The 14,959-nt window shown below is 38.0% G+C and overlaps 2 protein-coding genes across 2 annotated transcripts; both read right to left on the bottom strand.

Moving 5' to 3' along the window:
• Positions 1–2,201: 2,201 nt before the first annotated feature.
• On the bottom strand, positions 2,202–5,161 carry LOC128365142 (arrestin domain-containing protein 3-like). Its single transcript, XM_053325789.1, has 6 exons — positions 4,811–5,161; positions 4,649–4,718; positions 4,264–4,411; positions 3,729–3,831; positions 2,552–2,817; positions 2,202–2,416 (listed from the first exon to the last, which is right to left on the bottom strand). The coding sequence occupies exons 1-6, from the start codon at positions 5,103–5,105 to the stop codon at positions 2,321–2,323; spliced, it is 978 nt and encodes a 325-aa protein (XP_053181764.1). The 5' UTR covers positions 5,106–5,161; the 3' UTR covers positions 2,202–2,320.
• Positions 5,162–7,052: 1,891 nt separating this feature from the next.
• LOC128365139 (arrestin domain-containing protein 3-like) lies at positions 7,053–9,196 on the bottom strand. The gene is made up of 4 exons (XM_053325783.1): positions 8,764–9,196; positions 8,235–8,337; positions 7,854–8,119; positions 7,053–7,716 (listed from the first exon to the last, which is right to left on the bottom strand). The coding sequence occupies exons 1-4, from the start codon at positions 8,971–8,973 to the stop codon at positions 7,621–7,623; spliced, it is 675 nt and encodes a 224-aa protein (XP_053181758.1). The 5' UTR covers positions 8,974–9,196; the 3' UTR covers positions 7,053–7,620.
• Positions 9,197–14,959: the final 5,763 nt, after the last annotated feature.

Raw genomic sequence — 14,959 nt, 5'->3', positions numbered from 1 at the left:
ATTCACATCCATTTCAGTTAGGCGTGTGTGGGGTGGGGGGTGGGGGGGGGGACGACTGTCCAAAACCAGACACTGCTAAAGCGGGTTAATATGCGCACCAACTATGGATGTCGAGCTGTAATATATTTTAAAACAAACATTCAAATATTTTTCACTCATAAAGTGATTAGACATTGGGGACAGTTGAACAGTAGAAGTTCCTGAAGCATACCACTTGCTCACTTACAGGGAGTGTCTGCTGAATAACAAAGAAGAGGCAGTTTTTCCTCAAGGAAATTAAACTAATGGTATTCACGATGACACATAATTAAAAGACTGAGTTAAGCTCACACAGTACTTGGGGTGTTGTCCCTACTGAAGGGAGCATAAAGTAATTTGGGGTGTGGCATTGAATTAGCTTAGCTGAGTATTCCGATGCATGTGCCCAAATTCAAATTTGGTCAGATTAATAGAGTAGTAAGATTGGTAAGTAAAATGTGTTTCTATTCACTTAACACATGAAACAATATGTATATGGAAGTTGAACTGAGGAAATAACAGCGGAACTAAAAACTGTTTCTTATTGATTATCTTGAGGTTTCTTTAAAAAAAAAATTATTTCACCTCATTTGAATTGAGGGTCTAAGGATAGAGTGCATGATATGCTGTACAGATTGTACCTTGAGAAAACTCTTTAGCAATATAAACAAAGCTGTCGTAACTTTACACAAAGCTGTCTTTGTGTTATTGTATTTTATTTGATTTACTCAAGAGTCAGTTATGGTATGAATAAAGACATGTTTACATTATTACCATGTCAGTTGGCACAGATGAAAATCTCTTGTTTAAGTAGCTCTTCAAAACACTGATAACGATTTCAAACAGGCCTTCAGAAAACACACTGGTTATGAAAAAACATTACCACACTCTTCATGACTGTAATTTACATTTTTCACTGACACCATAAGTTAAAAACCAGATTTTTAAAAATGGGGACACCAGAGGCCTGTACTACGAAGCTGGATTTTCTCTTATCGAGGTAACTTCAGGGTTAACTCTGGGTTTTCCGTCCTACAATGCTGGATCACTTCTTACCGGGGTAAATCACCATGGTAACTTGTGCTGAATGGCTAACCTGCTCCGGAGCAGGTTATGTTCTGGATAAGAGATCAATGAGTATAAAAGCACCACCTCCTGACCAGTTCTCTTGGAAAATGGCCTGCCCATTCTTAGAAGATCCTGTTGACATTGGTGCACAGATTGTGAGAGGAGCGCTTAGGAGAGAAAGAGTTTTTAGGGAGATGCAATTCTTTAGATGTCCCTGATGACATCCTATACGAAAGGTACAGACTTTCAAGCGACATTAAGTTACTTTAATATTCAACATTCATTTGACATTCAAAATACAAACCTATTATGCGCTTCAGCCATTTGAGTGAATGATGTCAAATCTGTATAACATACAGATTATGCACTCATGTGCAACAAGGCTTATTTTTCAAATACATCTTTTTGTTAATTTTCAAAATAAATAACCTTACCACCACTCCAGTTTTAGAACTTGTGTTAGGAAACCTGACAAAAAGTCTCCATAAGAACATCTTGAGAGTAATCGCTGCAAAAGTGCAGAAAAGCAGAATTGTATTCATATTTTTTAATTGTAAAAATTGACCAAAATATATATTTAAAAAAGAATCCTTGAGGCACATGAGGGATAATAGTCTGTATGTTATACAGTTGATTTGACATCATTCACTCAAATAGTTGAAGCATAATAGGTTTGTATTTTGAATGTCAAATGAATGTTGAATATGAAACTAACTTAATGTCGGCAATTTTCTGCCAGCATTCCTTCCTGGCTTTTGCTACTGCATCAGAGTTGCTTTTGGTCTGGATGATGTGTTTGAATTCTTCATATTGTTTTATGAATAACTGTCTGCTCCTCCATAGTAAAGTAGTCTGCTCTGCAGGGTTTCTGCATGTTTGTGATTGGTCAGATGTTGCAAACACCACCCCTTTTATGTGATCCAGATTGGAAAACCCTGGGTTCAATTACCAAGTTGATAACCAGCTTCGTAGTACTGCTTATCAGGATTGTGAATGTCTGGGTAAGTCATCCCAGGTAACGGAGCAATATCCCAGGTATGTTAATCCAGTTTCGTTGTACAGGCCTCAGGTTTGACAGTCTTAACAGTTAACACCATATATAATGTTGAGGGTAACATCAAACAATACAGTTAGGTAAGGCAAAAGAATAACATGTCTGCAGAGAAAAATAAAACACACAGAGACATATAAAACATCGTAAAATATGAATTCAAGATATTCTCAAATATACTCACTAATAAGTTGAGGAGAGAGACTGTACAGGGGTGTCGCAAAGAATGATAGGAAACAGCACTTTGAGGTCAGACGAAGCTCTTACACTGAGGCTCACCTGTAAGAGACGAGAAAAACAAGATGGACAGACTTGAAATTCATCATTTGATTGCATTAAAGAACCAATGTGTAATTTGGCAGCTTGTTTTCCAGCACTATGTAGCTGCTCTGTTAGTCTGTTGTTGGTACTTACCTCAATCGTGTAATCAACCTTCAGGATGCTGCAGTTGGAGATGGTGAGTGGCGTTGTGTTGGGAATAGTGAGCATCATCTCAGTGTGCATGTCAGAGATGTGAGCACTGACAGGCTGTCCAGTCACAAACATCAGGCTTTTCTGAACCATCTTGTGGTGGGCCTTATTGTGGGTATAGACAACTTGCTTCTGTTGCAGCTTAGCTTTAGGAGTAGCTGTCCGAGATGAACCATTACTGAACACACCGATTATTCTCACAGTCTCACCTGGAGGAGACACACGCAAACACAGTGTTACTTTCACTGACTCGTCTGAACTTTACCTTCATGCGTATTTCACTAAGCAAATGGAATGGAAGCTAGGGGTATAATGGCACATGTATTCATCCCAAACCACCACAGTATGGTGCCATGCCATTGGTCCAACACCACATTATTCCAAAACCCCAACGGTTCAAAAATTTTCCAACTAGACCGAAAGCCCATTAATCCAACTGTCAACAGTTTAACAGATGTTTCTTTTACTATACCGGTCGATGCAATACCACAAGTGACCACTGTGAAGAATTGGCTGCTTGTGTCAAGCTCTTATAATACATCCATGGTCAAGCTTCACACAGCAGATTGAGTTGGGCAGGAAATCAGACACATACACAGCATTGAGCATCCAATCAATTTTCAGTATAAAAATCTGGTGTTTATGTGTTTTATGCAGAAGATTTCATTAAGAAACACAATAAAAATGGACAAATAAAGAAACCATTTAACTACATACCCTACTTACCCTAAGTAGAACCACAAAAACGAAGGAGAATTACCAAATCAACTAAATCTGAGCAAGTCAACAAAATCTGCCCATTTAGTTTTGCTGCTACTGCAGTAACTTTCGTAGCCTCGCGAAAGCTGGTGGAGCTAGTTTGAACAACTTAATATATAAAGACAATAAATTATCATAAAGCAGCGGTCAGCATGTGTCCTAACTCTTTGCAAAAAAAAAAAAAAAACCTTTTCCAATGCAGCACAATTTGAATGTTTCAGTATTAGTGTTGGCCAATGAGACATTGTTGTGTTCACAATTTTCAAAATATGATACAAAAATGTTATTTTCTACCACATTTTCTTTTTTCCTTCTGTATCTAAAATGTATTTTTGTTTACTGTTACACCCCTAAAAAGTACCTGGTACGAAGGCTTTCTTTTCCAAAGTGACTGTCAATGTGATCGGACCTGAGGCACACCACAGGCAGCACAGTGTCTTGCTGTTGGTGCCTGAGAGTGGGATCTTCAGAAAAACATCAGAGCAATGGACATAAATAGCATGGAAGAAATTGTTATAGTAGTTTAGGGTATTTATTTATCATCACATCCATTAGCTGTGTAAGTCCAGACTGAAAGGCAGGTAGGTAAGGATGCAGACTGACTGGTTGCAGGTCAGTGATAATTTGACTGAAAATATTTCTGAGAATATCCACTACTGAAGCACAGTATCAACTGGAGCGCTTTTATCTCAAGGCTCAGTCTTGAAGAACATCAATGTGTCAACTTCTATAGTAGTTCCCTGACTTTTATTGTTACAGTTTTACATGTTGCATTTTCCCTAATGATGTTCCAGAAACACTGTATACACACTGCACAAAGAGCAGAAGCACTGCAGGGTTAATCTCTATAGGCCACTAGCAGGGGAATCTGGCCATGAATGGGAGCTATCACTTACCTGCAGCTCTGGCTGGTTGGTATTAATGCGATTTACAAAGTTCAACTCTGTCACAAAGTCTTTGGACAGATGCCAGGGTCTGTCAATGCTGACTGTCATCGAATACACTATTTTTCCATGAACGCCATGGAAGGTTGGCGGGAAGTCTCTGGATTGATGCAAAACAACACAATGTGACAACAATGATATGAGAACAAGACACTCAACTTTCATGCAGGAAACAAGGGTTATAACCTGGCAGTCACATGATAGGAAACATATTGATGTAGCTGGGGCTTATTTATCTAGCCCCAGATATTAAACAAACGTTTTCCACTTGAATCTGAGTATTCATTCACTCAATATGACTTCATCTTACAGTAAATAGTATATGTTGTATACACACCCCTGAGGGATCTGGCATGCAAATGGATACACATGTCTACCAGGCGGAAGTTTTGCTGTCCCATCAGTACCTACAAGACAATAAAACGAACTGAGTGGCTTTCCCGAGCAATGAATAATTGTTTTCACCATTTCCATGTATCCAAACTCAGTGAGTGCATACCACTGTGTAGTTGCGCGATAATGTTTTTTAAGTTGAAGAAGTCCAGCTTTGCACTGTAGTGCCTCGTCTGTGTTCTCCTGTTTCTTCCCCTGCTGCGATGGTTGTTCACCCTTTTTGAAACGGTCCAGTGGACATTTGCCGCTCCCGTCAGTGTCATTATTATTGAATTGACATTTGTCTCCGATGTGAGGTCGAAGGAGATATTCCCTGTTAACACGTCGCCACTGGTTAAAGTATTCCTCTCGTTCAAAGCAGCAAAACTGATGTTGAAGTTTTTGAACGTCTCCCCGAACATGGTGAGACTCGGTGTGAAGTTACAAATGAACTCTTCTGAGGAGGAAAAAACACAGATTTCTTTTCGTTTTAGTTTCTCAAAAACACAACTGACCCTGAGGTACGATCATTTATTTTCAGAATTCAAAAGGATAAATAACAAGCCGTAGCTACTGTCCCTCAACTGTCTACACGTACCAGAAATGCAATTAACAAGCTGCACACACTGCGCAGGCTCCGTCTAAAAACAGACCTGACTTTATACAGTCTATGACTTTAGGCGTGGCCCGATCATGGATATAGCAGCTACACATCATCACTGACACATACTGAGCATCTGGCGCCTGCATTGCATGTCGCCACATGAAAACGAACTAAAACTACGTAAACTGCGTACTTAACACCAGCTACTCACAGCGCTGCAATGTTTCACTTATTTTCTGCAACATTAACACACAGTTGTTATGGGGAAAATGCATTGAAATCTATTAGTGCCTCATTCCATTATAAAATATGTCTTGTGACATTACAATGGCTCAATTTTCAGTTGTGGAATTCATCATATCAGTGAATCGCTCTGCAATGTACAGTAATTAAATAGTCATATAATCATAGATAGATAGATAGATAGATAGATAGATAGATAGATAGATAGATAGATAGATAGATAGATTACTAGTAGGTACAGGTTTGATGTTCTGATAGTTTGGTCAAACAGTGAATGAGAATCTTGAGAATACATGAAAAGATCCTCCAGGTCAGCAGGTCATGGAGATGACTTTAGAGCACTGGTGGGCAAACAGAGGTCCATGGGCCAAATCTGGACCTCTACTAAGAACATTTGACCCCTGACAAAAAAAAGCTGAAGCTTTGACTTTGTTTGTTTGCATCAGAAAATTTTACATAGTTTTTCACAAATATACTGTAGATAACAAAATAAATACAAGACTCCAGTAAATCTCAACAATATAACTATCCAGTACTAGCCCTCCTTGGGACATTCATTAGTTAAGTGTGAATTCTATCTATTAGGCCATATTAGACCTTGGTGTCATCCTAGACACTAACCTCACTTTCCAGAACCACATTAGCAGCACACTTAAAACCAGATACAAAACATTTGATCCCAGGAGGACACTGAAAAACTCCTTTTTGCCTTTGTTTCCTGTCGAATAAACTGTACTGCACTGCTCACAGGAAAATCAAAACACATCTAGACCAGTTGCAGCTACTCCAGATTGCAGCTGCTAGAGTTTTCACTGGAAAAAAAGAAATACACACATTTAAACATCTGTGCTTAGTTTGTTACATTAGCTTCCTGTTAAATTTAGAATTGGTTTCAAGATTTTAATGCTCATCTTGACATGGTCTGGCTGGATCCACAATATCTTACTGACATACTCATCAGCAATGAAACATTTAGACCCATCAAGTCATCTGGAATAGGCCATATGGTTATTACCAGGGTCTCCACATAAGTTGATGAAGTTACTTATTTTGTTGTTGTTGTTTTGTTTACAAACTATAATTTTATCATCCTGATTTTCCATAATATTAGCTTTTTTGGTCTACACTTGTATTGCTTGTCTGTTCATTGTAAAAGAACGATTCTTCCTCTTTTACTTTTCTTGAGGTTTCTTCCATTTTTTTCCTGCATTGAAGAATTTTTTATGAGAGTTTCCCCTTATTTGAATTGAGGGTATAAGGATAGAGGGTATTGTATGCTGTATCTCTAAAGCTGCTGGAGGAAACACTGATATTTGGAAATATAAATAAAAATGCCTTGACTTTGGCTTTTTTGTATTTTATTTAATGTACTCCGGAGTCATCATGGTATGAATAAAGGCATTTTTACCATGTCAGTGATTTAATAATAATTATTATAATTTTATACATATAGCACTTTTCAACAAAACTGCTTCACAAACAAGGAAAAATCAAAGAAAGCAAGAAAACAGTCATATACTGGCACAGATACAATCTCTTGTTTAATCTTGTTTATAGTTTTCTTTAAAACAGTGTGGTAACAAGTTCAAATATGTCTTGTGAAAACATGGGGACACCATGTTTGACAGTCTTTGAAACAATAAATATCAAATATAAAACTGTTGAGGTTAAAATAACACAACAAAATTAGGCAAGAGAATATCATGTCTGCACTGGCAAATGTTAAACCACACAGAGACATATACAATAGCAAGCAGGTTATAAAAACAAATGTATCATATTTGATCTTTGAATGATAAGAATTAGCAACTAAATAACACAGTAATAAACAGAATAGTATTAGAGACATTTAAATACTATATTGAAACATACAAAAACAAAACATTTGTAACCACATAAGTGATGTTTCAACACAAATTACGTGTTGAGCAGTGAAAAAAGGCAATGCTCAGCATCCTGGCCAGCTGAGCCTGACACAAAAACCCTGAGTAATAACTCTCTCCTAGTAGACGGAGCAGTTACGGCATGTTGTGAAACTGAACAACATAGGTAAACATTTCTTGAATCATTTCAAGATATTCTCGAATACACTAAGAAGTTGAGGAGAGAGACTGTACAGGGCTGTCGCAAACAATGATAGGAAACAGCACTTGGAGGTCAGGGGAAGCTCTTACACTGAGGCTCACCTGTAAGAGACATGAGAAAAACAAGATGGACAGACTTGAAATTCATCATTTGATTGCATTAAAGAACCAATGTGTAATTTGGCAGCTTGTTTTCCAGCACTGTGTAGCTGCTCTGTTAGTCTGTTGTTGGTACTTACCTCAATTGTGTAATCAACCTTCAGGATGCTGCAGTTGGAGATGGTGAGTGGCGTTGTGTTGGGAATAGTGAGCATCATCTCAGTGTGCATGCCAGAGAATGGAGCACTGACAGGCTGCCCAGTCACAAACATCAGGCTTTTCTGAACCACCCTGCGGTTGACCTGGTTGTGGGTGTAGAAAGTTTGCTTCTGTTGCAGCTTTGCTTTTAGGGTAGCTGTTCGAGATGAACCATTACTTAACACACCGATTATTCTCACAGTCTCACCTGGAGGAGAAGCAAACACAGTGTTATTTTCACTGACTTCTCTGAGCTTGTCCTTCATACGTCATTCCACTTAAAAAAAACAGATGGGTGGATTTTGGAAACCCCTGAAAAGTACCTGGTACGAAGGCTTTCTTTTCCGTAGTGACTTTCATTGTGATAGGACCTGAGGCACACCACAGGCAGCACACCGTCATGGTGTTGGTGCCTGAGAGTGGAGACTGCAGAAGAACAACAGAGCAATGGACAGACATAAAAGCAGACATAAATAGCATTTAAGGAATATTTACAGTAGTTAGGTCTGTTTTCTTTTTATCTCATTTATTAGCTGTGTATGCCCAAGGCAAAGAAGAATCAGTGATAATTTAACAAGAATATGTCTGAGAATATGCACTACTACTACTACTACTATAAACCACTATGAAGCACAGCATCAAGTAGAGCCCGCAGGTTTACCTCAAGGCCCGGTCTTGAAGATGATAAATCTAGTATACAGATCTTTATAGTTACAGTTTTACATGTTGCATTTTCCCTAATGATGTTCCAGAAACACTGTACATACTGCACAAAGAGCAGAAGCACTGCAGGGTTAATCTCTATAGGCCACTGGCAGGGGAATCTGGCCATGAATGGGAGCTATCACTTACCTGCAGCTCTGGCTGGTTGGTATTAATGCGATTTACAAAGTTCAACTCTGTAACAAAGTCTTTGGACAGACGCCAGGGTCTGCCGATGCTGACAGTCAGGGAATACATTACTTTTCCATGAACGCCATGGAAGGTTGACGGGAAGTCTCTGCATTGATGCAAAACAACAAAAAGTGAAAAACAATGAGACGCAACCTGCAGACAAGACATTCAACTTTCATGCAAGAAACAAGGAGGATTCAAGATATAACCTGGCAGTCACATGATAGGAAACATATTGATGTGGCCTGGGTGTAAAATAGGAGGTTCAGAGGAGGTATGCTATCGTGATGGGCATCGGACAGGATGCAAGGACACAATGACCATGAAACTTCATTTAATCTTGTATCTTTTTCTTTCAGATATTAAGACCCATGTGTGTCTTTTCTTTCCCCTTTTCATTCACTGCCACAATCTACATTATTGACATAAACCTCTTGAGTGAAGACAAGTTTCACGGTCTTGTGTCCATGCATCCTGACCGATGCCCATCACGATAGCATACCTCCTCTGAACCTCCTATTTTACACCCTTATTTATCTATCATCAATGCACTAGCAGGGACCATACCAACAACAAGATGCAGTTAAGCACAACGATCTATTAAGAAAAGACAATTTATTAGTGAGCATGGTTCTTCTGCTTGATGACTGCGTTGTGGGGACGCTTGTAGGAAGTCAGCCATAGCACCCGGGCAATGCGGACCCCTACAGTACTCTATGAAGGAGAGGAAGAAATAGAAAGAGAGAAAAGGGTGGAGAAGAGGGCTAGGTAGTAAAGAAAGGTCTGAAGCACAGCAGCTGTGGTGTGGTCCTGCCCCTTCACTGTATGAGCTTTGTTAAACATTTTCTACATAAATCTGACAATTCACTCAACATGACTTTATCTTAAATAGTATATGTGGTGGTGAGTTTCTGTAACGGACACAAGAAATGACAAGTTTACACTGGATATGAAGTCGGCTTATACCCACCCCTGCGGGATCTGGCATGTAAATGGAAACCTGTGTGTGCCAGGCGGAAGTCTTACTGTCCCATCAGTACCTAAAAGACAATAAAATGACTTTGAGTGACTTTCCTACGGAAGCGCATTGCATTCACTGGATAAAAAAAATTAGACACCTTATCTCGTAATTACGAGAAACGATCTCGTAATTACGTGATCTTTTCTCGTACGTCTTCCACTCTCAGTTGTATGGAAGCGTATGGCAATGATGGCGCTATCACAGTTAATCTGCCAATACTTCCTTCTCGGTTTGAGACACTGGGAGATACTAATGCTTTTTTACCATGCTTTTTTTCAACATTGTCATTTCTGAATGAATGAATGAATGAATGAACGAATGAAGGAATGAATGAATGACATCAAACGTTTAGCTCGCCCACGCTCCTTAACTTAATAAAACTTGCAGTGATTTGATAAAACGCATATTATCTCTTGCGCACACACAGACACACGGTTGTAAAACTGTGTGGCTTCCCTGTCCACTGTGTGTGATCAGCTGTTCAGGTGACGTCAAAACAACAACATACATAGAACCAGCACACACGTGAAAATTGGCTACAACACAGACTTAACTCCACAGACTTTGTCAGCTCATAATTCTAAATTGTCCTAGGAACTTGTTAGTGGCTAATAACGTTAATACGCTAATATCTGGGTTCGTAATTACGAGATCTTTTCTCGTAATTACGAGATAAGGTGTCTAAATTTTTATATTTTTTATATTATTTTTTTTTATCCAGTGAATGCAATGCGCTTCCGTACTTTCCTGAGCAATGATGACTAATTGTTTTCACCATTTCCATGTGGGCCTATCCAAACTCAGTGAATGAGTGCATACCTCTGTGTTGTTGCAGGATCTCAGTTTTAAAGTTGAACAACTCCAGCTTTGCACTGTAGTGTCGTGTGTGTCTCCTTTTCTTTGATCCACTTCTGACAGTCCAGTGGACATGTACTAATCCCAACAGTGTACATGTTAGTGAAGTGATCTTTGTCTCCTTTGCGAGGTCGAAGAAAAAATTTCCTGTTATAAAGTCTCCATAGGTGAAAGTAGTCCTCTCGTTCAAACCGGTAAAATTGATGTTGAAGTTTTTGAACGTCTCCCCGAACATCGTGAACTTATTTTAAGGGAAACGTATACTATGCATCTGTTTACAATGACAGACTGCACCCAGTGCGCACGCTCCAAACATGTAGGGTTGGCCCTGGCCGCTGCCCTTGATTACGGGCGTGGCAAGCAGGGCTAGTAGGTCTAGGGACTAAGAGACGGTAACTTCCCGTTATCACGCACCCACTCACTTAGGTCTAGGGCAGTGGGGGGGGAGATGCAGCAGATTCCTCCCATGTCGAAATGCATGCGGTTGTACTATTATAACACAGACAAATCAACCACACAGTTTCATGTCAAATCTACCAATTAAAACAGAGGGTAGTGTTTTGAATCTGTGATGTGACGTCAGTGCTACGTCCGCACGCAGTAGTGTTGACAACTCTTAGCGACTTTTTCTCTCAAAGGTGACTAGTGGCAAATATAGTGACTTTTCCCGGTGTTATTGGCGAGTTTTCTGGTGTTTTGGAGACTCTGACATGAAAGCACGTATCACAGTAGCCTCGCGCAGCAGTCACATCTGCAGTCAGAGCAGAGAGGAGAGACCCATCACTTCGCATCCAGTCTCAAAAGTGACTGGACTCAAACCGAAATACCGCAATCGTGCACAAATCGAGGATGATTTGAGGCTATGTTTATCAAACATTGCACCAAGAATACAGGCAAGGCAAAGCAGGCTCAGGTCTCACATTAACATCGCCTGTATACCTGCAAGCTTCTGTAAAAACAAATGCAGATGATATGCCTACTATTAGGCCTAGTAATAATAATACTACTAATAATAACAATAATAAAACATTCATATCAGAGGTCTGGTGCCAATTCTCAATTATAGCAATACCCTAGTAATGATAATAGGCCTACGTATCTATCTATCTATGCAAGGTGAGTGGGTGGCGCCAGGGGGGCCCCAACTGCATTGAGCCAGCTTTTTTTTGGGGGGGGGCAGCTTGCAAAAGGTTAAGAACCTCTGGTCTAGGGTAAATGTAGTTATGGTAACTACATCAGAGCCGATGTGTCATATAGTAGCTTAAAGTGGGTGTGTCGTGGAGGTCTGCAAGACTGCAGATGGACCCTCTCCCATGTCCATTCACTTCTGCAGGAATCAGTGCACTGCATTGGACTAATGAAAAATTAATGAAAATCTACAAATGACCTGGGGGAAAAAAGTAAATAAAATACCAAAACACTGAAAGTCTGAATGATGTCACATCTGTTCTCATTTGCCTGTCCTTTTATTTTATTTTTTATTTTTCAATAATTAAAATGAATAAATGCTTTATCGCAGCACACCCACCAAGCAACACTAACACCAAGTTGTAATGGGAAAAATGCAATGTAAAGAGACTTTTTTAAATGATGGAATATGTAATATGTTTAAATGTATTACATGTTTTGTGATATTATAGTGTAAGGCACATTGATCATTTTCAACTAAGAAATTTAAACATTAATAAATCACTCTGCAATCAACAGTAATTAATTAGTCACATTTCAATTCCAACAATCAATCATTTCTAATAGTTTTTTGATTGTTTTTGTTGTTCCCACAAAAAAGACTGGTCCTGTCCATGTATGTAAATCCCAGGAACATTGCACACATGTATTGTATTGTATTGTATTTTTTATTTTTAACAACAACAACCATGATTATTATATAGCAGCCTAGCATTTATACACAATTCTCAGGTACATCTTAAGAAGTACAGATTACATGACAGAAATCTATAATAACTTCTCAAAATAAAAAACATCTCCCCCTAAAGTGAGTCTAATAAACCTACCAGACAGTAAATTCTAGCATTGTTTTCATTTGACAACTTTAGCCCATTAGACCATAACATATTTGTTGTTAGCAAACACAAACAGCCAGCAGTCTTGACAGCAATGATGTGTTGATGCAACAACAACAATACTTTCAGTCAACCATGAATGAAACAGGCCACTTGAGTATTAAAATAACCTAAATAAATACAATTCTAAACAGTGTTATAAATAAATTGTAAAAAGAAATAGATAAAACATATAGGCCTGCGTTTCCACTGCTCTGCTGGCCCCTAGTGAAAAATCCTTAAAACATTGGCCCATGGTTGAGCGTGATTACTGACACCTTATTTTTTAATGACAGTAGAGTGGAACAGGGATTGAATGTTAAAAATATAAAGACTGTGTAGCTCATATAACCTTCTCTGAAAATTATTTATCTAATGATGAAATATGAAAACAATTTGGGGGGGTTTAACGTCAGCTGTAATAAGTGATGAATCTTGAGGTTTTGGCTTATGGGTTGAGTCTTTCTAATTTTTTAAATGTTTTTTTTTATTCTTATGGGACTTTTTATCCCCCCAAAAAATATGATCTGATCTGTTTAATAATCTTTATCATGAAAAACAGATTGTATCCCAAGATAGAAAATGTATAAATGCCATAAAGGACTTTGGCAGTACAATTTCATATTTCAGAATTAATGCACATTAGCAGCAGAATTCAACAATGTAATGCTGTTTTCTTGAAAGTTCCTATAAAAACTGTTTAGAGTGATATTACCCATACTAACTCAACATTGTTTCTGGAGATAGACTGTCTCTTTAAGGGATTTAACTATTTTTCAAAGCTCCAAGCACAGTGAACAAAATAACAATGAACTTAGACTATAATAACATGACATAACATACTAACATGATGAGACAAAAATCTGGAAAACCTGAGAAAATGACCCAAACTATTTAGCTTGGTTGGTTGTTTTTGTAATTTGGGTGAACTGGTCCTTCAACCAGCTGTAATTTTATAACCACTAGATGGCACTGAATGCTTAATTATGATGCTCAGATACAGTATAACCATGACTATACAGAACTTACAACATGACTTGCCACTACTGACCCAAACGTCATATTTCCTCCAGATGCAAATAAATTATTTCAAAACTACTCTCAGAATAAACTGCACTGACAATTTAAAACATAATGTTGTGTCATGCTTTAATAACAAATAGTTTAACTGCCTTTTTGATGGGTTTATGATACACACTGCAGCCATAAAATGCTGGTAATGATCAATTAAAACTGACAGCACAGGGCATATAAAAGCTCTCGGCACAACTTAACTTGACCACATATCTTTTTATACCTGCTTTAATTCTCAAATACAGAATTAAAGCAGGTTCTGCAGTTTCTTCTCAAGTATGAGATTTTTTTCTTTGGTGTGGCATTACAGTAGCACTACATAGAGTACAAATTACTTCTCAGAGATTTGACTGCAGATGAGTGAGTGTATTAGTAATTATATATATATATATATATATATATATATATATATTAGTATGTGTATATATATATATATTAGTATGTGTATATATATATATATTAGTATGTGTATATATATATATATATATATATATATATATATATATATATATATATATATCTTTGATGGAATATCTTCTGTATTTTAAAATAGCTGTTCAAGAATGGATTTTTGATAGATAGATAGATAGATAGATAGATAGATAGATAGATAGATAGATAGATAGATGAACAGCACTGTGAGTAATAGACTTCTTTGCAGGATCTCAGTGGAACTAATTACATCAACCAATCTCCTGTTTTGGGATTTCATTTAAATTTGAGACTTTACCAAGACAAATGTTTGACAAGACAGTCATATCTGAGTCTTTATGAAGCACTTCAGCCATGTTTTGAAACAGGAAGAAAAAAAGAAAAAAAATGCTTTAATCAACAAACTTTAATCATCTCTGTTATTCAGTCTAACTGTCCATTAGCTACTCAAAGACTCAACATCCAGTGGAAAGAATTCATTGTTCCAGTGGTACTAGGAGACCTAGATATACGCACTTCTCATGAAATGAAGATCGCCAGCTGCCTTGCAGCAGGGCCACTCTGTTGCTGAGGTTTGCTTGTAACAGTCTTGGAAAGTTTAGCTAATGCATAAGCTTTCAGACGCCCCTTTCTTCTCTACAGAGACATTTTTATGCACTTTTATTCATTGAAAACAGGAGAGTCTGGGTTTAGGAACTATTAAGAGATA

Source organism: Scomber japonicus, chromosome 9 (assembly GCF_027409825.1).
Source record: "Scomber japonicus isolate fScoJap1 chromosome 9, fScoJap1.pri, whole genome shotgun sequence".
Lineage (NCBI taxonomy): Eukaryota > Metazoa > Chordata > Actinopteri > Scombriformes > Scombridae > Scomber > Scomber japonicus.
This window is presented reverse-complemented; position numbering and strand designations above follow the sequence as displayed.

Bases quoted from the DNA above. Each gene is read 5' to 3' on its own strand.
- LOC128365142 (XM_053325789.1), bottom strand. From the start codon at position 5,105: ATGTTCGGGGAGACGTTCAAAAACTTCAACATCAGTTTTGCTGCTTTG. The intron at 4,719-4,810 runs GTATGCACTCAC...ATTGTCTTGTAG, and splicing joins TATCGCGCAACTACACAGTG to GTACTGATGGGACAGCAAAA. The intron at 3,832-4,263 runs GTAAGTGATAGC...GTTTTTCTGAAG, and splicing joins CCAACCAGCCAGAGCTGCAG to ATCCCACTCTCAGGCACCAA.
- LOC128365139 (XM_053325783.1), bottom strand. From the start codon at position 8,973: ATGTCTTGTCTGCAGGTTGCGTCTCATTGTTTTTCACTTTTTGTTGTT. The intron at 8,338-8,763 runs GTAAGTGATAGC...GTTCTTCTGCAG, and splicing joins CCAACCAGCCAGAGCTGCAG to TCTCCACTCTCAGGCACCAA. The intron at 8,120-8,234 runs GTACTTTTCAGG...CTTCTCCTCCAG, and splicing joins AAAGAAAGCCTTCGTACCAG to GTGAGACTGTGAGAATAATC.